The sequence below is a fragment of the Mesocricetus auratus genome, unplaced genomic scaffold (genome assembly GCF_017639785.1).
Source record: "Mesocricetus auratus isolate SY011 unplaced genomic scaffold, BCM_Maur_2.0 Super-Scaffold_100022, whole genome shotgun sequence".
Taxonomy (NCBI): domain Eukaryota; kingdom Metazoa; phylum Chordata; class Mammalia; order Rodentia; family Cricetidae; genus Mesocricetus; species Mesocricetus auratus.
The window spans coordinates 37,073,902-37,097,790 of NW_024429203.1; the positions used below are offsets into that span (position 1 = coordinate 37,073,902).

Sequence of the window (23,889 nt, forward strand, 5' to 3'; positions counted from 1 at the left end):
CTGCTGAGTTATGGAGAGAAAACTGAGGCACTTAAACTAAAGTGTCAGGGAAAACATGACCAAACACATCTAACAAAGAGATCAATCGGGTCTTAAGGGACTGGATGATTAAAACAAAACAAACAACAAATAACAGTCAGGTAAACAACCTTGTGCAGCAAACTTTAAAGTTTAAATAATATACAAATAACTCTAGCTAGGAATATTTATATAAGGTTCTGCAATCTCTACAGCTTCTTATGTAGTTTTCAGAATTTTAGTTATATAATTAAATTCACAACTTCCCAAGTTCTAATTCATTTTAGATTCCACACTTCAAAATCAAACATTTCAGGTATCAAGAGGGATGCTGTAAACCCTGCCCACTTTCCCTGGAGCTGGAGCAGGGCACTAGTGAGCCACCTGACACGGATGTTGGGATGTGGACGTGGGTCCTCTGGGAGAGTAGTAAGTGCTCTTAACCACTGAGCCATCTCATGAGCCCTAGCCTACACAGTTCCTATGTCCAGCTTCATCAGGGTTGCCGCATATGCACACAGGAACATAGGTGTGAGTAGACATGTACACGCAATTTCATTACTGTAGACTGTCAGTCTACAACTAAGCCATCCTTTTTTCATTTCTGTTAGTGATTTTCCCCAAGTGTAGTTTTTGTGTAAAGTACGGTTATGAATGTTCATGTTAGTCTCTTGTTAGACAGGAATGTTCATTTTAAAGATGTCATTTCCTTTTAAACTACTTTTCAAGTGATGACCATGGACTTTTAGAAGAGTCTGTTGTAGACTTCTCTTTCTCTAACTTAATGCCTACAACTGCCCAGGCAACATCTCTATATAAATGTGTCACAGTGTCACAGACACCTCAAGTTTAACAGTCCAAAACTTGAGTTCCTTATCTTCTCCTACATTACACTGATGTGCTCTGACTGCCACAGTCTTCCTGCCTCATAAAACAAATTATCCTTCCAGTTCATAAGAGACAAACCACAGAATCATCCACCTCTCCTTTTGCAATATCCAAATCCAATCCATCAGTGAACCCTTCATTTCAAAACACACAGAAGCAGACAGTTCTTCTCAGGCCTGGTTGTTTATTGTGACCATTGGCAGCTGGACTACTGTAACAACCTCCTGACTGCCTTCATTTCTCTTCTTGCTTCCTTCTCCAACATGGTTTATTTCTATCTGATAAAGGAGCTAGAGCGATCCTGTAAATACTCAAGTCAAATCTTGAATCTCTAGCTCAAAGCCCTTCAGTGACTTCCCCCTTTCCAAATCCTCATTACCTCTCTGCTCTTCTGTCTGCTCTCTGCCCCTCCACCCTTGTTGCTTCCTGAACCTGTTGGGCTATAACTCTCCATGCTGTCAAGTATTGTGCTAGCCGAGGATCTCTCTTAGATTCCTGCACACTCTTCTCTAAACCTCTGCTTCAGTGTTACCCTCCAGTCCATCCCTCCTCCCCAGCTTTATTTTTCTCCATAGCTCTTACCACTCACCTTAAAAACTACTCTATTGTTATTTACTGTTAGTTGTCTACTCAAGCAAAGTTTAGCCTCCAAGAAGACTGAGGTGGACTGCTGCTACACATCCTATATATCCTAATATCTAGGAGAGTGTCTGACATTTAGGATATATACAGCACTTTTTTCATTGGATAAATAAGTTTGAAATTCCCAAAGAAGGCACCATATTAAAATGCACCATTTTCAAGGGGAACAAAGATGTTTTAGAAGAATTCATCATTAGGAGAACTGCACTAGGGGAAAAGAGTTAAAAGCCATCCTTCAGGCAGTTCAACAAGAGCAGATGGAAACAGATCTCCATAAAGGAGTGCAGAACACTGGAAACAGTCTTCACCTGGGTGGTTATATAGGAATTCCTTATTCACAAATCACTAAAAGCTAATAGCTGACATTATAAAGAATACCCAATCCAAACGAAGGAAGAATAGATAGGAAAAAGTCTGTGGGATGGCTCACTAGGTAAAGGCACTTGCAGCCGAGGTGGGAGACACTAAAGTTCAGTGCCCAGAACTCACAAGGTGGAAAGGCACAAGGTGTCTGGCTTCCACACTCAGTGTGGCACAGCCTCCCCAGTGCCTCCACTCCATCAAGCACAGAAATAAATGCAATAAAAAATTTAAATGTAAGCCAGAAGTAGTGGTGTATGTCTTTAATCCCAGCTCTTGGGAGGCAGGAGCAGGCAGAGTTCTGGGGGTCTGAAGCTAGTCTAGACTATATACTTAGTTCAGGTCAACCAGAGCTCTATAGTGAGAATCTGTCTCCAAAGAATTTTTTTAAAAAAATAAACAAAAATAAGGAATAGATGGGCCAAATAAATAAATACACAACAAATAGCAAATGGCAACTTAACTCTATCAATAACCACAATAAATGTAAATGATTCAAACATCCCAATTAAAGACAAAAACTTTAAAAACATTTTGTCATATATGTTGATCATGGTTTCCTCTCCTTCAGTTACACCCAAATCCTCCCCTTCTCCCTACCCACCCAACTTTATGTTCTTTTTGTTCTCTTTCAAAAAGAACCCTAAAAATCAAACAAGAAAAAGGTCTTAGTTAGGACTGTTATTGCTGTGATAAAACACCATAACCAAAAGCATCTTGAGGAGGAAAGGGTTCATTTGACTTACACTTCTAAAGCATTGTTCATCATCAAGGAAGCCAGGGCAGGAACCTGGAAGCAGAAGATGGGGTGGTGCTTACCAGCTGGCTCCCCATGGCTTTCTCAGCCTGCTTCTCTCTCTCTCTCTCTCTCTCTCTCTCTCTCTCTCTCTCTCTCTCTCTCTCTCTCTCTCTCTCTCTCTCTCTCCATCCATTTCTTCTCTCATACATTACATCCCCATCAAAGTTTCTCCTCCCTCTACTTCTCCCAGTGCTCCTTCTAACTGCCCCTCTCTCCAGATCCACTCTTGTTTCTCTTCAAAAAAATTTTCTTCAGAAGGTGGAAGTTCTTGGCTACCTTTATTACCATGTTCTCCAGGTACTCTGGCAGACTCAAACCGCTGGCTGGTTGGCTGGAAGAAGTGGGGGCTTCTTTGTGCTTAGAGTCTGAGAGCTCTCCACCCATAATTTGAATTGTTCACAGCTTTATATTCACTTTCAACCATGTTGTCAGGATCTGCTTGTTCAATGGCTTCTTCAAAGAACTCCTCCAAAGTTAGCATGTCTTCTCCTTTCTCTGATTTTCAGGCTTCCATATTATCAAGACAGAGATTCCAAAGTCTTGTTAGCTCCTCATTTCCAATCAGGATTTTCTTGTTGGGCCCTTTGCCTAAGAAGTCTTCTGGGGGTGCTCTCTTCTGTACCACTCTTGTGGGCTTGGTGTCTGATACTCTTTCTTTCACAAAACTTGGGTAAACAATAAACACTTTCATAACAAAAAAAGAGAGAAAAGAACAGGTCTCCCAATGACATCAACTGAACATGGCATAAAAATTACAGTAAGACTAGGCACAAACCCTCATATCAAGACTTGACAAGGGAACCCAGTAGGAGGAAAGGGTCCCAAGCATAGGCAAAAGAGTCAGAGACACTCTTCACTCCCACTTTTAGGAGTCCCACAAGAACACCAATCTACACAACCATAACTTAGTATTATGTAGAGGACCCAGCTCAGACCCATAGAGGGCCTGTGATAATCCCATCCATCTCTATGAGCCCCTATGAGGCCTGCTTAGTTGATTATGTGGGCCATGTTCTCATGGTGTCCTTGAATCATCTGGCTCCTACAATCCTTTCTCCCCCTCTTCCATGGGGTTCCCCTGGCTCTGCCTAGTGCTAGCTGTGGGTCTCTGCTTTCTTACAGAACCCAGAACCACCAGCTCAGAGACAGTACCATCCACAATGGACTGTGCATTCCTCTCTCAATCACTAATTAAGAAAATCCCCTACAGGCTTGCCTACAGCCCCATCTAATGGAGACAGTTTCTTAATTGAGGTTCCATCCTCTTAGATGACTTTAGCTCCTGTCAAGTTGACATAAACTATCCCGCACAATTGACCCCTTGTCAACCTGACACACAAACACATTATTGATAAGCCACCTTTCCTTTCTTGTTCACCTCTAAGATCACATATAATATCATTAATACCAATATTACAATATAAAACATTTTACAAACTTAACTCCCACAGTCTTTACAGATTAAAAACTTTAAAACTCAGTCTCTTTAAAAATTCAAAGTCTCACTGGGTGGTGGTGGCTCACACCGTTAGTCCCAGCACTTGGGAGACTGAGGCAGGTGGATCTCTGTGAGTTTGAGACCAGCCTGGTGTACAAGAGCTAGTTCCAGGACAGGCTCCAAAGTGACACAGGGAAACCCTGTCTCAAAAAAAACCCAATAAATACATTAAAAAAATCCAAAGTCTCCTTTGAAACCTAAAATCTTTTTAAAAATTCAGTCTCTCAACTGTGAGCTCTTGTAAAATAAAAAAATAAGTCAAATACTTCTTTACTTCAAGAGGGAAGTACCAGGACACAGTCACAATCAGATCAAAGAAAAAACAAACTCCAAAGTGTAAATGGTTCAATGTCCAATATGGGACTCACTCACTATCTTCTGGGCTCCTCCAAGGACTTGGGTTACCTCTTAGATTCTGCCCTCTGCAGCACACACAGCTTGTTCTGTAGACTCCACAGATTCTGCTGTTCTCTGTGGTCATCTGACACGCTGGAGTCTCTTGCTCCAACTGCGCTGCTCTTTCACCAATAGCCTCTCCTGGGCTCTCTTCATGGTGCCAAGCCTCAGTTCCTCTCTGTGGCCACTTCAATATTGGGGCTTCAACTGCTGTTGAGGCTGTCCTTTCTCCAATGGTCTCACACAGTGCCAAGCCTCAGCTGCTTTTTGTGACTACTTCATCCCTTCAAAACCAGTGCCACCTGGGTGACTCTTCTTACGCATACCAAGTTTGGCTGCCAGTCTGAGGTACAACCTTGGCAGCCTCTGAAGAAACACTTCCCAGAATATTTCACCTCAATGCTTGTCTTTTGTTAATTGTCACTAATGTCTTAGCTCCGACTGACTAACATCAGTTGTCCCAGTAAAGCAAAGGTTTTACTTAAGTGGTTCTGGTCTCCTGTTAATCACTGCTGATTCTTCAGCCCCAGATGACCAGAACCACAGAGTCTCAACTCAAATTAGGAAACAGTCCTGACTTATTCTTTAAATTACTCTCAAATGGCCCCATAGACCAGCAGTTCTCAATCTGGGTTGCAACCCCTTTGGGGCTGAATGACCCTTTCACAGGGGTCACCTAAGACCATTGGAAAACACAGGTATTTTAATTATGATACTTAACAGTAGCAAAACTACAGTTAAGAAGCAGCAATGAAAATAATTTTATGGTTGGGATCACTACAACATGGGGAAGTTTATTAAAGGGTCACAGCATTAGGAAGGTTGAGAACCACTGCTCTAGAACTACACAAGCCAGGCCTCTGTCATCTGCATTGCTTTATATATTCTTATCTTCCACAGAAAAGCTCACCAAACTTTGAACACCTCGTGGCATTTCTAGTCCAAGGCCCCAAAGTCCTTCCACAATCCTCCCCAAAACCACTTGGTCAGGTCTGTCACAGCAATACCTCATGATCCTGGCACCAGCTTGTCTTAGTTAGAGCTACTATTGGCGTGATGAAACACCACGACCAAAAGCAACTGGCAGAGGAGAGGTTAATTTGACTTACACTTCCGTATCACTGCTCACCATTGGGACAGGAACTCAAGCAGGGCAAATCCTGGAGGCAGGAGCTGAAGCAGAGACCATGGAGGGTGCAGCTGGCTTGCTCCTTGTGGCTTTCTCATCCTGCTTTCTAATAGAACCCAGGACCACCAGCCCAGGGATGGTACCACCCACAGTGGGCTGGGCCTGCCTCCATCAGTCACTAATTAAGAAAATGCCCTGCAGGCTTGCCTACAGCCCAGTCTTACGGAGTCATGTGCTCAACTGAGGCTCCCTCCTCCATTATGATGAGCAAATGTACGGTGGTGGAGGAACAGAGAGAAGAGAAGCAGAGCTGTCCGTGGGCTGTGGAAAGAGGTGGAACTGGAGAAGAGAGTTTTAGAATAAGAACCTGAAGCACAGACAACAGAAGTAGAAATAGGGTGACTAAGAGCTGCTGCACAAAAAGCAAACAATTAGCCTACGGAATAGAGAAAAATATCCACAAACTGCACATCTGATCAGGGCCAGTTATGCAGAGCCCACAAGGAATTCAGACAATCAACAGAAGACATAAAACAATCAATTCAGTATAAAAGTGGGCAGAAGGCCTGGATAAACATTTCTCAAAGGACACACATGGCAAACAGGTACATGAAGTCCTTAACATCCTTAACTGTCAGGGAAATCAAGTCACTACTCCAGAGAGGCACCACCAAACTCTAAGAAGAATGGCTCTCATATGACAACCAGGGAGCCTGCATGGGACTGACCTAGGCCCTCCTCTGTACATATGTTACAGCTGTGTAGCCTGGTCTTCTTGTGGGACTCCTAGCAGTGGGAGCATCTGCCTGCTGTCTGCTTTTAGGACTCTTTCCTACCACCGGGTTGCCTCTTGTCCAGCCTTATAGAAGAGGATGTGCCTACTGGTTGATATCCATGGGATGACTCCGTTTTCTGAAGAGAAATGGAGGAGGAGGAGTGGATGGGCGAGGGGGATACTGGGAGGAGAGGAGGGAGAGGAAACTGTGGTTGCGATGTAAAAACAAATAAATTACAAAACAGAAAAAGAGAAAGAATGGCTACCATCAAAAGAACAAAGCTGACAGAGATGAGGAGAAGGAGACAGCCTTTTGGTGCAAGCGTGAATGAGTCCATCTGTTGTCATTGTCAGAAGAGGTGGGCAAGTTCCTCAAAGAACTAAAATTACAACTCCACTCATGATCCAGCAATCCCATGACTTGGTACACGCCCTAAAGAAATGAAATCAGTTTTGTCAGAGAGGTGGTGCACGATCCTGTTCACCGCAAAGCTCTTCATGGCAGCCTAGCTGTTCGCCAGCGGGTGAATGGATAAAGAAAACATGGTTATAACACAATGAACCACTGGCCAACCTCAAAAAAGAACAACGTTCCTGTGGCTATAGCTCAGTGATGAAATACTCATCTGGCATATATAAAGTCCTGAGTTCAACCCCCAGCAAGACAGAGCAAGGACAAAGTGACTATGGTTAATACTGTATTGAAATTTTCAATATATCTATAATAGGGGATTTAAGTTGTTCTCATTAAAAAGAACTGATAAACGTTTGCACTGATATACTAAATACTCTGATTGATTATATCGTGTATATTTCCCAAAGCATCACACAATTTCCATTAAATGGATATATGCCCAAGAAAAATAAATCAAAGAATATTCCCTGAGCACAGTTAAGTAAAAATTCAGTAACAGGTGCAGAAAAGCTGCTCAAATATTTTAGAACTAAAGAGCATTTCTAAATAGCACAGGAACAAAATAAGAAACTAAAAGGGAAATGAAGTATTTTGAACTCTACGTCACAAACCATGCTACCATGACAAAAAGCTGCGTGGTTGATAACTGAGATTGCAGAAAAGCATGAAGCCAACTCCACCACCTGTTCCTGATTCTAAAATCCAGAAAACCAAAAACTAGATGGAACTTTCCAGATGACAGGGCATCTGTGTGAAACCGGCAGTTAAGATGATGCTTCATGGTGACAGCATCGTCTAAGAGACAAGACGAGCAATCCACTCTTCATTAGTCAGCCTTCTTTACTATGAAAGGCAAGAAACAAAAAGCACTGACTGTAAAGAAACCACATTTAATCACAGACAACGATGGTCTATGCAGAAAATCCAATTGATTTTACTAGTATGTGAATTTCTGAAAAGTTGCATTTACAAGATATCCCATGAAAACAAATTATATCTATATACAACAGTTGCTGTGGTTTGGATGTACACTATTTCCCATAGGCACATTCATTTGAATATTTGGTCTCCAAGTGGTGCTGCTGGGAGAAACAGGTTGCTAGGGATAGACCTTGAGTTTTAGTAGCCAGACCCACTCACTTCTCATCTGTTCTCTGGCTCCTCACTGTGGACTCAGTGTGCCCAGCCATGCTCAGCTCTTGCCAGGATGCCCTCCTAGCCACAGTGAACTGTAGCCCCCTGAACTGTGGCCAAGACAGCCCTCCATCTCTTGAATTGGTTCCTGTCAGGCAGCTGGTTCCAGAAAGAAGGAAAGTAACGAATATGCTAATAAGAACCTGGAATTTGGTTTTAAAAGTACCAAACTTTATAATATAATCAAAAATATAAACTACTTAGGTATAAATGGCAAAATCTGTGAAAGAATGGTGCATTACAAGTTGAGATAAACTTAAACCATAAATACATGGAGAGAGCTTTGCTCATGAACAGAAAGATTTAGTATTATTAAAATGCTGGTAGGCAGGCTAATAGCTAAAGGTGTCCATGTCCTAATACCTAGAACCTGTGAATGTTATCTTACACAGCAAAGGGGACTTGGCTAATGTGCTTAAGCACCTTGAGATAGGGAGATTATCCTGGATTATCCAAGTGGGCCCAGTGCAATCATGCGTGTCATTAAGGGAAAGAGGGTGTCAGCCAGAGAAAGGAATATTGTAACTGCTGCTGTTGAGGTGGAGGCCAGGCACAGAGTGCAGGCAAAATATGGATCCTTTGGAAGGCTTCTACACAGAATGCAGTCTTTCTCACATTAAATTTAGCTCCATAAAATATCATTCAGATTTCTGACCTGCAGAGTGATAAATTATATTATACTGTTTTAGGCCATTAAATTTGTGGTAGCTTGTTACAGCCACAATAGGAAACAGGAGTAGACAGGTCTTTTCAGATTGCTCTAGACAATCCAAATCAAAATTCTGAGACCTCCGAGTGGTTCAGCAGGTAAAAGCACTTGCTGTACAAGCCTGACTACCTGAGTTTGATCCCCGGAGCACAAGCAAAGGTGGATGGAGAGAACTGACTCCTTTCAAATTGTCCTGACCTCTATCCACCTGCTGGGCCATGTACACGACAGCACTCTCATACACATATACACACAATGCAACACACAATAATAATGAACAAAAGTTTAAAAATTAATTCCCAGTTTTGTAGACATTCCACTAATTCGTATAGACATACATAAGAGTCTAAAGTACAGAGAACATGCATCAAGCATTTCAAGTTTTAAATATTTATTTTCTATGTACATATGTATACATGAGTGTAAATACATGCACACATGTGCATGATCACATGGTGGTCAGAAGAGGGTTTTGGATCCCTTAAAACTACAATTTCAGGTTGTTGTGACCTACCATGTGAATGCTGGGAACCAGACCTTTGCAAGAACAGTAGGTACTCTTACCCATCAAGCTATCTCTCTGGCTTCCATCTAAGCATTTAAATAAACCAGTTAACATTAACAAGGTGCCCACCACATACAGACCGTTTTTTTTTTTTTAATTATTGGGAGAGAAAAAAAACAGGAAGGCCCCTAACCTTAAGCTTCATTCATTCATCTGTTAATTCAACGAATACTTGCTGAAAAGTCATTAGATGCCAAGCATTATTCAAGATGGGGGGGCATCACTGAACAAAACAAACACCCTGCCTGGTGGAGCTATGTGGCATAGACTTGTACAGCAAGGTGGCAGACAGTGATAAAGGAAGAGTGTAACTGGAGACATGCTAAGGGAAGGTAGGGAGCAGTCCATCCCAGGTGTAGGCAACAGGAAGGGTTTTGTCTACAGGGAATTGACAAATTCTCAAACTGAGTAATTCACCTGATTTTTTTACTACTATGAGTCACCAATTCGTATCCATGTCTGTGATAAACATACCCCTTTGTTGGCCTAAGTCCTAAACGCTGTAAGGCTTTATCCTCTGTATTGCTGTCCCTGGGCCTATCCCTCTTTGGTGAGGAGTGCCCCTAGAGATCATCGTTCTAACACCTACTGCCCCCTGGGCTGCACTTATCAGCAGCCTCCCTCACTTTTGCCTCCACAAGAGGGATGTGATACTGTCATCAACACTCCCAGGGTCCTGATGACTGGCAAGGTGGGGATTTTACCTAAAGAAGGGTAAAGTTGCTGGCCTGACTGTGAAAATGTACTGCGTCCCTATTATCTGGCAATCTTGCCAGCAATTATGTAGAATGCCCTTAGCGTGTATGGATAGCATTGGCAATGGCCACGGTCTGGGGCAGGCTTATTGTCATGTCCATCAGGCCTGTCTCATTTGCTGCTTCCACACCTTTTTCCCCTCAGCAATCTCAGACTCCAGCCTGGTGTACACATACATCTTCCTTGGTGTCCTCCTATTGATGACGCCATATCCATGTCTCACACTGAACCATTTTACCATGCCTGCGGCCTGCTTGTCTCTGCACAAGGCTCAGCTGCTGTGAGACCACGGCGTCTTGCTCTGCATACAGAACCAAGCTTGATGTGGCCCTGCCAAGAGCAGCTACGGGTCTCTGGAGAGGTGAAGGTGCCTGCGCTGCTAGTTGCTGCTCAGCTCTCTCTCTGAGTCCTGCTCTTGGCTGCTGACTTAACTCTGCCTGCAATTTCTAAATCTTTCAAACTAAACTTCTGCCAGCCTGTGTTGACCAGAAGCCTTGCCCATGGCACAGACAGTTGAATAACACATATTTTGAAAGCCACACATACCCGTTTATGTGGGACAACCTGAGAAATCACTTTTCACTGAGAAAATCATATTTCTCACGTGAAAACTGTGTGGGAACTGGCATATCACTTTTCTTGTGATAGGCAATTTCCCGGCAGATGGACTGCTCACACAGCAATGACCAGCATCGCGCTGGGCTTAAAGTGGACACTGGCGCTACCCGAGTTTACTGCACAGGAGCAGGAGGCAGCTGTGGAACCCCGCGGTCCAGGACACAATGCAGCTCATTTTAGACTGCTCTGATTTCATGTTGCATCTTTACACTTTTCTCCACCATGGACAGTGTCATGTATACATACTGTTTACATTTTAATGAAGGTTTTTGCTTTTTAAAAAGCTTCTTGCCGGGCATTGGTGGTGCACGCCTTTAATCCCAGGACTCAGGAGTTCCAGGCCAGCCTGGTCTACATAGCGAGTTCCAGGACAGCCTCCAAAACAATACAGAGAAACCTTGTCTCAAAAATCCAAAACCCAAAAAAAAGTTTCTTATGTATACTTTTTACTTATGTGTGTCTTCTGTAAGTGTGTGCATGGCTACAGATGCCAGGAGAGGGTGTCAGACCTTCTGGAGCTGCAATTACAGGCTGGTAAGCAGCCAGATGTGGTACTCAGAACTGAATTCAGCTCTTCTGCTGGAATACTAGGTACTCTCAACTGCTGAGTCATCTAACCAGCCCCCAAATTTGTAACTTTTTTTATAGAGTTCATGTGTTTTATGATTATAAATGATAAAAGCATCCAATATCTATATTTATGTATATATAATATACCAAACTTTTCTATATATTTTTTTCCTAGGTTTGCAGTTAGCCCATAATTTTTTCCAAAATTTTGCAAGTCTCTCCCAAAGACTCTCCAGCCCTGTGGTACTACTTATCACTCACTTCTACATTTGAAAAGTATTCTCACAATGAACGAAGACAGCACAGTGATTGTCAAATTCTCATTTTAGGGGACCTTTTGGTATTTATATCTGCATTTAAAAATTCAGAACACAGCCAGGTGGTGGAGGCGCATGCCTTTAATCCCAGCACTCAGGAGGCAGAGGCAGGTGGATCTCTATGAGTTCGAGGCCAGGCTGGACCAACAACCTCCAAAACAATACAGAGAAACCCTGTCTTGTAAAAAACAAACAAAAAAACCCCCAAAAAATCAGAACACTGAAATGAGCTATAAATAGTAAAATGTAACATCTTTGGCTAAATGTAATTTTCAATTCAGTATTTTACTAAATTTGAACATTATCTTTAATATAAAATGAATTTTTCATTCTGTATATTAGTCTGGTTTTAAACCCATAGCAATCCTCCTGCCCCAACCTTCCAAGTACTGAGATTACAGGTATGAGCCACCATGCCCAGAGAAATACACTCTTTAAACCACTAACTATTGGGCCATCAAGATAGCTTGGGGATAAAGGAACCTGCCACAAAAGTTTGATCCCTGGAGCCCAGATAAAAAGTGGATGGAGAGAATGTATTCCACAAAATTGTCCTCTGACTTCTACATACACATGATGGTCGTGCACACACACACACACACACACACACACACACACACACACACACATTTTTAAAATTTGCTAAATGTTTTAAAATTAAATAGAGAAAAAATTGTGGTTTTATGAGTAGTTGCCTAAATTACCTTTTAGAGGTACACAGTTTTACTAAATAGTAATTGTATTCATTAACAAGCAAATAATTATGTGAAATATATCAGCTTGTAACCAGGGATCACAGTTCAAACAGCTAACAACAACAAAGCATGCTGCCTACATGGTTGTGCGCGCTTTTTCCTCCCTTATACTGCAATGTGCACTTTCTATTTATTTAACTAGCATGATTATAATAAAATTAAAAATCTTCAGCTGGCATAGTAAATGAATACCCAATTGATTTCCTAATTATTCCTGAATATGATTTCATCCCTTGGGGAAAGACAGTATCAAGAATGATCCATTCTGGGAATCAAGTATTCTGGGTACAATATTGAACAGAGCAACTAATTGTCTAGTTTTTAGATAATGCTAAGAGCTAGGAAGAGAAATAGAGCAAATGAAATGAGAAGACAACAAAGGGCCTGAGTGTCAGTATGAATGCAAGCTGAAAGGTAGCTCAAGTTGGAATCCCAGGAACCACTTCAGGTGACTTACAATGGGCTCTGGGAGCACCTGTAATCATTTGTACACACACACACACACACACACACACACACACACACACACACACACACACACACGAGAGAGAGAGAGAGAGAGAGAGAGAGAGAGAGAGAGAGAGAGAGAGAGAGAGAGAGAGAGAGAGAGAGCATGAATAGGGAGGTGAGAGTGAGAGCCTTGTTGAGCAGCATGAGAGTTAGCCAGGCATCAGGAATGGGTGCCAAGCTGGCCTCAAACCCACAGCAGTCTTCCTACCTCAGTCTCTCAAGTGCTAGGATTACAGGAGTGAACCTATAATTTCAGAGGTGTGCTACAATCCCTCATTTAAAAACTCTATATAGTAAGTTCATACAGCTTTAAAATATCTAATTTAAGAGCTTCTACAGGGTTCAGGGGGGAAAATAGTAGCTGGATTCTATCCTGTGGTCTTCTTTTTCCCAGTGCAATCCAAATACCAATTACCTTCCTGGAGCACGATTAAGATCAGCATTCAAGTGGTTCCAAAGAGTGGGCTGAGGCCTCCGTGGCCAGATAAAGGAGCAGGCAAAACGCTTTCTTCTCTAGAAGAAAAGCTGTGAGACTGAGCATGGAACCCTGGGGAAGGACAATATTGCATGCTGGGCAAGCCTTGCCCTAAAGAACAGCACCGGACAATGTGCTCTCAAGTTCACGCCACCTCCTCTGCAGGAGGATGAAATCCATTATTTCTGTACAATTAATATATGGGGGGGGCAGGAAAGAAAACCCAAACAAGGACAACAGAGGAGCAAAACAGTTCAAGGAGATCAACAGCCTGAACAAAAGTAATTATTACTAATGACATTAAGTAGAGTCTTGGAGTTAAAGCTATGCTTTATGAAAAGCAACATTCAACAGGTAATTGAAGAATTACCTGGACACTGAGGCCAATTAATGGTCAAAAAGGAGAAATACTTAGAATTGCAGGAGAAAACATGAGGAGAGAGAAGGCATGAGTGACAGCATAAGACACAGGGAACAGAGATTCCGAGTCAGAAGAACAAATGCTGGTCACAGGGGTGGGAAACAGACCAAGGGAAGGCACCGACTAAACAAGAAAAAATTCAAGACCTGGACACATCCTAGTGAAGTCCCTAAATTCCAGGCATGGGGAAAGATCTTCAAAGACCCCAGTTAAACACAAGTGCAATGCAGTGCTTGAGGGTTCCAGGATGGAACCCATTTCTTAAAGTGACAAATGAAGGGGAAGAATCACACACTGACTTACTTTTGCTATGTAATATAACCATGGGGTTACTTAAGGCAAGTATGGGGGTGGGGTGAGGTACAGGACACTCCAGAAAAATAACAACAATGATTACTGTATCAAACTTTTACAAATTCTAATTTATATATGTATTAAGAAAATACTTATATAAGTATTAAGAAAAACAACATGAAGAGAAAATTAGACATAACATTCTCCTACAAGAGGAAAACCAAACATTTCTAAGCTGGTCTCAGTGACATCAACTTGAGTTTGCTCAACCTCTAGATGCTACTACTAACTCACAGGAGGAGTGAGCAAATGGTACCAGGAAAGTGCTCCAGGGCTGCCCTCTTGCTCAAGATTTTAGTTAGGGTCTTTTGTGCTTCCATGATGAATTTTATTTCATAGCTTCTGTGAAGAATGACTTCAGTTTTTTGAGGGTGATTTGTTGTGGAATCTTAATTTGTGTTACATTTGTTTATGCTGTGGAATGTTTGTTTAATGATGCAAAATGTATTGCATTCCTTTATGTTGCATTTGTTTATGTGAAGCTGTGTTGTTTCGCCTGTTTAAAACACCTGATTGGTCTAATGAAGAGCTGAATGGCCAATAGCAAGACAGAAGAAAGGACAGGTGGGGCAGGCAGGCAGAGAGAATAAATAGAAGAAGAAATCCACGAAACGATCAAGGATAGAGGAAAGAAGGGATCAGCCACCCAGCCAGACACATAAGAAGGAAAGGCAAAAAGTAGATGGGATAATTTAAGAAAAGATGACAAGGAGGGATGGGGAGGAGGGGAGGGAGAGGGAACCGGGATTGACATTTGAAACAAACTTGTTTCTAACTTAAATTAAAAAAAAAAGGAAGAGGAAAAAAGATGACAAAAAACAAGTCAAGCTAAGGCTGGGTATTCATAAGAAAAATAAGCCTGTGTGCATTTATTTGGGAGCTGGGTGGTGGGCCCCCCAAAGAATAAAGAGTAATAGGACCACCAACAACAGTGACTCTGTAGACCACTTTCAACAATATGGCATTTTTACTATATTAATTCTGCTATCTCATCTTTTGTCTTTTAAATTTCTTTTTGTAATGTTATATAATTTTTACTAAAGAGTTTTTCACCTTCATAATTAGGTTTAGGAATTTTACCATTTGTGAATGAGACTGTGCTCCTAATTTTTCTCAGCAAGTTTGTTGTCAATTTTGTGTTCTACTACTTTGTAATATTTGTTTCCCAGGTCCAAAATTCTTCTGGTACAGTCTTTAGGTTTTTTTGAGGATGAGATCATATCATTGGCCACCAGACTGTTTTCCATTGGTGGCACACACCTTTAATCCCAGCACTTAGGAGGCAGAGGCAGGCAGATCTCTGTGAGTTCAAGGCCAGCCTGGTCTACAGAGCAAGTTCCAGGACAGCCTCCAAAACAATACAGAGAAACCCTGTCTCAAAAAACCAAAAAAAAATTTAGAATAAAAACCATTGCATGAATGATAGAGAGGTGTCTCACTTGTAAAATACCTGCTTCACAAATGTAAGGACCTGAGTTTGATCCCAAGTGAAAAGCCCAGGTACAGTGTCATATCTGTGACTCTAGCACTGGTGGAGGGGGGGGGGAGATGAACTCCTGAAGCTCATAGACTAGTTGATCTAGTTAAATCCACAAATTACAGGTTTAGTAAGAGACTGTCCCCAAAAATAAAGGCAGAGACTACTGAGTTAAGACAGACATTAACCTCTGGCCTCCACCACCATGCATATATACATATGCCTACAACACTAACAAGAACACAAGAACATAATGCTACACACACACACACACACACACACACACACACACACACACACACACACACACACCTACCATGGGGCATTACAGTATGTCTTCATGTTCTTTGGTAACTAAGTGGAATTAAGGCTAAGGAAAGCATTCATCTTACTGTAAAGGTCAAGGACACTATATTTAAGATTTTAATATAATGCCCAGATTTTAAAGAGAAATTCCAATGCCATAGTACTTAACATATCTAGGTATGGCGTAGGCTGCTTATTTCTGACTCTAGAAATACCTTTAATGATTGATAATTTATCATTTACTGCAATGTTCAAATTAACATAATATGGAAAGTTCAAAGAAAATGCTACCTCTAGTGATTAAGTCATAGCAAAAAATATTTATTGTAAGGCGTTGATTTATTGTAAGGGTTACTGTATCATCAATATAAAACCATATGTTGAGAATTTTGAGTCTACCCATCACAAGTTTATGTGTGTTAAGAGCAGCTTAAACACTGATTAATACAGACTCTATTTAGAATTCAATGCATACATTGAAACAACCTTCACAAAAGAAATGCAAAATGAGGTAGAAAAAGTCAAGAGAACTATACAAAAATATTAAAAAATTTCAAATGTATTCATTCTAAATTATATTTACCTGAAGAATGAAAAATTAATCTTCAGATTAGTGACAAATTAAATCATGTGCCTAATTGAGGTTCTGTTTTCTGCTTTTAAGACCTCTCAAAAGTGTCACAACTTTGTACATTGGTCCAAACTGCTGATTTATTCATTACAAAATACAAACCCTGTGTAAATGTGCTAAGTAGACTACCACCTGCCTCCCCACTGACTGTTGGAAACTAAAGACTCTCCTGAGTCACCTCTACAGATCTTTAGAGCATATTAGGCTAAAGAACATGGTTTTGCCACATACTCACTATAAATGGTACGATTTGGCTTTTTATTTTACAGAGATAGCTTTAACAATAAAAGACAGTTACAAGAAACCCTAAAACCTTCCCCATGTACCTCTAAAAATAATGATATATGTAGGGAATTTTTTGAGCTTACAAAATAAATCAAGTGTACCATGGCATGAGATATAATTCTCCATCTCTTTCCATATACTCCTAAGAATAAGATTACTGGTCATGAAATTATCCAGGCCTCTAAACCTGGCTTTTGGAGTCAACTTTGAATATATCCACTCAAGAGACTAGAGAATCAGAATTCAAGGTCATCTCTGGCTATAGTAGGCCAATATGGGCTATATGAGACCCTAACAACAACAATAACAAAAAAGAAAAACTTAAAATTTTGTTTCTCTCTTGAATCCCAGGCATCAGCCTGGGAATCCAGCATGGGACTGATCAAGACCCCCTGAATCTGGGTGTCAGTGAGAAGGCCTAGGAAATCTATTAAGCCTTGGGCAGCAGATCAGTACCCATCCCAAGTATACACACGGACTTTGGACTCCCATAGAACAATGTGAGGTGCACTCTCACCCTGAACTCTTGGGCAAGGGTCTAGGCCCTGCCCTATATGAAATGACAGACTATGGACACCCCCATGGAGGGCCTCACCCTCCCTGGGGAAATGAGGGGATAACGGGGAGGGGGGGTTGGGGGGAGGGCACGGGAGGAGGGGAGGGAAAGGGAGAGGGACCTGGAAATGACTTGTGAAGCAACCTTGTTTCTTATCTAAATTTAAACTGGAAAATAAAATAAAATAAAAATAAATAAAAAACTAAAAAAATGAATAAATAAAAAATAAAAAAATTTTTGTTTCTCAAGCTGAGCTGGGGCCACAGCTCATATGTAAAGTGATTGCTATGCAAGCATACAGACTAGAGTTCAGATGCCCAGAACGCACACTAAAGCTGAGTATACAGAGTAATGCACCTGTAATCCCAGAGCAGAGAAGAGGGGGACAGAGATCACCAAAGGAAGTGATCTGGCTAGCCAGACAAACAGAGCTGAGAAGCTCCACGTTTGGCTAGAGACCCTGCCTTGGTATAAAAGGTGGCAAGTCTTCCTTGATCCCTCATGGGAATGTACAGACATACATGAATACACACAACACATATAAGAAAATCTACACAGACTAGTAAATCCTACAAAAAAAAACCAACAACAAAAACTCCATCAGCTAAAGCAGGGGTCGGGCTGCATGCCAGTTATCACAACACTTGGGAAGCTGAGGCAGGAGTGCCATGAGTTAGAGGCCAGCTTCTATTACATAATGAGACTCTGTCTCATAAAAAAGAAAAACCAATCAAACCAAACAAGCAAAACCACCACGACCATCAAACACCAACTAGACCAGGAAGTGGTCCTTCCTACTGGCACACTTAGATTTCGGTAACTCACATTTTCCTTTTGTATCTTCTACCCATTCACAAAGCCAGGATAGCCCTAACAGTTCCAATATCCAAAGTTTGTTCTAAATGGGAATTAAAGGCTTTGGAGCAAGTCTCAGGAGTAGGGCTGTCACTGGGGAACTGTAAGACCCCTGGATTCCACAACATCAGGCAGCTGGGCTCCGCTGGCCAGCCTTCTCGGTGCTGCAGCCTTAGAGCTTGACAGTGTGGGGTGGTAGGGGGAAAATCCCAAAATTGAGGAGGTTTTAGTACTTGTGGGCCTCCCTCTAAACTGTAACTTCTAAGACTCCTTAAACCACCAAGCTAAAAGTCTTCTTCACTGTATCTGTCCAGTTACATTCCACCTTAAATAATGTTATGCAAACAAGCCATGGCCTCCATGGAAACTGTCTGCTGTACAAAACTAAGCTTTTGATTTGAAGAAAGAGAACAAAGTCTGACCCCAAGGTAGAAGTATGTATTTATAAACTAGATTTTCTGGAATAAGTAATGATTTTGTCATTAAGAAAAAAATGTTGGAACATCACTTACAAGGTCCTTTCTCCAAATCGGAGGCAACCTGTGATGTGTGTAGCACATGATCCACTTAGACAACACAAGTATGAATGCCGTGTCAGCCAGGATGTGTAGAGCACACTACAGGCACGGACACTGCTCCCAAACTCTGAAGCCACGTTTCTCACTCACTGCCCACCCATCCTTTTCTGTTCTCCCACTCTATCCTTCACTGCCTGCCGCTCTTTCTACAGCACTGGCAAGCGTGCCCAAGGGAAAAGGAAAAACAACGCACTGGCTCTTCCAGCTTCTGCCCACCATGTGCCCACTGTGTTCACATTTCACTGCCCCAAACCAGTTGCGTCCCAGGCACAGGTAACTTACCACAGTGAAATTACGGTATATTTGGATAGCACCAACAACTACCTTTTTATAAGAGGTATTATTGGCATAAGTTAGACCTAGCCTTACCACTTACAAATTAATTATTTTTTTCATCTGTAAAACAGAAATAGCACTCTCTACCATGCAAACTTTTGCATAGCTTGTTAACTGTGGATCATGGTCCCATAACTGAATATGGAGATTGAAAAAAAATCAACAACAGCCAAGAAATGATTCTAAATCAACCACGCTGTGAATCTGAAGTTTTGTCTGCACTCACCCATGTTGCATGATGGGACTTCATTGCAACTTTATTAATGAACACAGAGCATGTACACTTTGCCCTCCACATGTGTTTATGCCACACACAATGAATACTGCTTGAGACACCCTGGCTAGGATCTGAGACTACTGTGTATTCTGAATTTCAGAGTGTTTACTGTACATACAAAGTCTTCTGTTCTCACAGAAATATGGTTTAGCAGTGGGAAAAATTACTTTTAGTATTTTTCCACTGCCAGTCCTCAGTACACCTCTCATCTATATTAACTTAGAATGGTTGGCTTTTAAATTTTGTTTGCTTGGGAGACAGAAGCAGGTGGACCTCTGTGAGTTCAAGACCAGTCTGGTCTATATGGCAAGTTCCAGAGCAACCAGGACTACATAGAGAGATTGTGGGGTGGTTTGACTGAGAATGGCTGCCATAAGCTCATATTTGAGTGTCTCCACTGGTGGAACTGTTTAGGAAGGATTAGGAGGTGTGGCTTGTTAGAGGAGGTGTGTCACTGGGGGTAGGCTCTGAGGTTTCAGAAGCCCACACTAGATCCAGTATCATTATCTTGTGGGTCAGATTAAGTTCTCAGTCACGGTTCCAGTAACTTACTTGCCTACCTGCCACTGTGCTTCTGTCATGATGATCACAGACTAACTCTGAAACTGTAAGCGAGCCCCTAAATAAATGCTTTCCTTTATGAGTTGCCTTGGTCATGTTCTCTCATCGAGGCAATAAAACAGTCACTAGGACACAGCCTGTCTCAAAAATCCAAAACAGAAAAAAAAAATACTGTTTGAGGAGCTAGAGAGATGGCTCAGTAGTTGAGAGCACCTAAAGTTTGGTTCCCAGCACCCACATCAGGGAGCTCACAATTGCCAGTAACACTAGCTCCAAAGAGAGTCAATGCTTCTGACTCTGGCCTCCATGTACACATGCACTTAGATGCACATACTCGCATGCACACACAATACATATAATTTAATTTTAAAAATTAACTGCTGTTTGAGGGCTGTAGAGGTAGCTCTGAAGTTAAGATTACTGACTGCTCTTACAGAAGACCTGGGTTCGATTCTCAGCACCCACATGGTATCTCATAACCGTCTATAATTCTAATTCCAGAGGATCTTATGCCCTTTTGGCTGCCATGGGCACACTATTCACATTGTACATATGCATAGGTGCAGGTGCACACATGTTAATAAAATAAATAAATCTTTAAAAGTTGACATTTGGTTGCTGGCTTGGGTTCCATAAAAATTGTTAAGGAAAAAGCTCACTAAATGCATTTTGGCTTGGGATTAGAATATAATTTCCAACAAGTTTTGAAATGGCCTTAGACATACTTCTGCCATTTTGTGCTGCTCACTGATATGAAGCAGCACCCTCATCACTGACAATTATAAAATCAAAATACCAACTCTGAGAAACACCAATGATGCTCTACATCCTACAATCAAAAAAAATCCTGCTAACATCTAAATCTATGTGTACAATTAAACAAGCACAGCCAAAGAGTTCTTTTAAAATAATTTATGAATTATCATCAGTATTGATTTCTGTGTCTATCCTATATACTTATGCACCCAAAGTTGCATAAAAAGTGCTTGGTCCCAAAGGGCTGGGAGTAGAGAAAGCTTAAGAAGCCCTGCTTGCAGAATTTTCATATTAAAGGACACTAAGGTTAGATGCTCAGCAGAATGCTTGGCTTTGGCTCGCATATTCAGGAAAGCTTCATGGAACACCAGGCAGGTACCAAGCCAGGATGAACATACAGTATTTACACACTAGGTAACAGTTAATTTTGTTACTTCTACTAATCCATTTTCTGTTAGTATAATGAAATTCCCGAGACTGGGCACTTTATAAACAGACTCCTTAGCTCATGGTTTTGGAGGCTCAAAGTCTAAGATTAAGTGGCTCCAAAAGCCTGGACTCTGGTGAGGACCCCCCTGGTCATATTATAACCCAGCGTAGAAGCAGAAAGGAAACATGGCGAGTATAGAAGGCATTGGATAGATACACAGGGTGATAACCTTTAGTTTTTATAGAACTAACCCATGCTGTGACACCAGCATTAATGTCTTCCAATTATGGTGCTAACTACCATGCATCTGGCCTAATTACCATGCACTAGACCTCCATCACAATAGAGGCCAGGCTTCCAGCACACTAATCTTTGGGGGACACATGTAAAACATACTGTTATTATAAACACCTTCTGAGTCCCAACCATGGGCTGAGAAATAAGTCATCAGAGTCAGAATTATGTTAACTAACTGCCAGCTAACTTCAGATATTCATTTTCCTTTTATATGGTAAGAAGACACATGCCCTTGTGGCATACATCAGTAATCCATGTGGGGTTTAAGCTCTGTGTACCATGTTGTAAGCTGAAGCAACACATGGTGGCTTACAGAAAACTCCTTATGAGACCAGACTCTGTCCACCCAACCCTTCTTCAAGCTTCTCTCTTAGACTGATCATAGTGTCTTAGTTTCTGAGACACTGAGACAAAAGCAACAGAAGGAAGAAAAGGTCTATTGTGGCTTGTGGTTTATGGGTCCATTACAGCAGCACAGCAGAGAAGTCACAGGGAGATGAGCTTGTGGCAGCTGGTCATGCTGCATCCACAGTCAGGAAGTTGAAAGTTGTGAATGTAATCCAGGATCCAAGTTCATGAGATGGCGCCACCCACATTCAGAGTAGGTCTTCTCACTTTAATCAACTGAATAAAGAAAATCCTTCACGGGTATACCCAAAGGCCACCCTAATCTAGCTAACTCCCCATAAGTGTGCCCAGAGGCTTGTCTCAGGGATAATTCTAGATCTTGTCACACTGACAATATTCCAACACAACAGTCATGCAAGGGGGAAGACCAATATAAAAGAAGACTCAGTTCTTGGCACTTGAGTGTCATGCCAGCTCTGGACTATATTTTAAGACTGTGTGAGGTCAGGCGTTGTGGAACACCCCTGTAATCCCAGCATTGGAGAGGCTGAAGTAGGAACGCTGAGACCAGCCAAGGCTATGGGTTAAGACCTGTCTCAAACAAACAACAAAAAGACTGAGTGAATTCCAAGGACCATTCCACAGGCTCTCCAGGGAAACAATCAGTGGTGAGGGGATGACCTGCAGTGGAGAAAGACAAAGTGGAAGCAACCCTACAGGCAACTAAGGACTTCCTTTTCAGACTAGCATGAAGTAACAGGAGTCACATTTCCTTTCCTGCCTAAAACAACTAAAATACTGAGTAAGTTAGAGGGAGTATATGCCATTGTCAAGTTATTGGGTACAGGAAATAAAGGATAAGATTTCTGAGAAATTACAAGAAATGAAACGGGCTCTCCTTCCATTGCCCCAAAGAGCTGTAAAATGTAAGTAGGAAGAAGTTTGAAAAATGCAAATTATAAATTATACAGACATCAACAATGTCTCTTGATGCTTGGAGAATTTCCATAGTGAAGTATAAGAAAACAACAACAAACACCAACCCAAGCAGGATGTGAGGAGGTCTCACTGAGTTTAGAAGATGGAGCTGCATGGCTAAGGAGGCCAGAGAGGCAAGAATACATGGGGCATAATACCAGAGTACACCCGGAGTGGACACCGGTCACTTCCAAAGCCCGTCCTTCAGTGCAGCCTTGCTCAGCACACATGACTGGGGAAATAACCGCTTCCAAATATTTAAGACAGATTGCCTAGACTCACACAGAGCACTGAACATTGCCTATTGCTCAGCAGTCAGAGTGAAAGACATTTCATTTATGGGGCACTGGGTAGCGATCTCTCAAGAACGTTCCTTCAGGAGTAGGTGAGGGTTAGTCCGAAATCAAATGCTCTGATATTCACATGGTTTAAAAACAGATTTGAAAGAAGACAACTGTTTCCAAGTAACTTGTCCAGAGTGTGTTTGGGGGGGGGGGGTGCAGGTGTTGCTGGAGTATTTATAAGAACACAAAATTTTCCTGGACCCAGCCCGGCGTTGGTGGTGCATGCCTTTAATCCCAGCACTTGGGAGGCAGAGGCAGGAGGATCTCTGTGAGTCTGAGGCCAGCCTGGTCTACAGAGCGAGTTCCAGGACAGCCTCCAAAACAATACAGAGAAACCCTGTCTTGAAAACCTCCCCCGCAAAAAAAAATTCCTGGACCCAACAACTTAAAATTCACAGCAATAAGGATCTACTAAAAAAATCACCCAGCATACAAAGGAGAACTGCTACTTTACTATTTCTTTAAAATAATTTTCTTAAAATTCCACTGAATCTTAAATTGTCCTTAAGACATTAGTGAAATCATCTTAATCGTGTTCACCTTACATGCTATTTTGAAAATTCCCAAAATACTAACATTTCTAAGGTGAGCAACACTGTATTTAAAAGTTCAAGTTTTACAGACAAGAAAACTAGAGTCTAAATTACTCCCAACTTGTTTCTAAATTCTTAGAAAAGCCACAGAACATCCCTCAGTTTCAGCTGATTTAT

At 41.7% G+C, this 23,889-nt stretch overlaps 1 protein-coding gene across 2 annotated transcripts in view; it reads right to left on the bottom strand.

Moving 5' to 3' along the window:
* Positions 1 to 23,889, bottom strand: part of Rec114 (REC114 meiotic recombination protein) — an 83,387-nt gene that overhangs the window by 55,330 nt on the left and 4,168 nt on the right. The window contains exon 1 of one of the 2 annotated variants that reach the window (XM_021226876.2): positions 5,731 to 5,780. The exons of the other annotated variant lie outside the window; for it this stretch is intronic. Within the exon in view, the coding sequence (XP_021082535.1) occupies positions 5,731 to 5,733 (3 nt within the window). The 5' untranslated portion in view covers positions 5,734 to 5,780. Of the gene's footprint in view, positions 1 to 5,730; positions 5,781 to 23,889 lie in introns of those variants that run through there. 2 annotated transcript variants of the gene reach the window in all.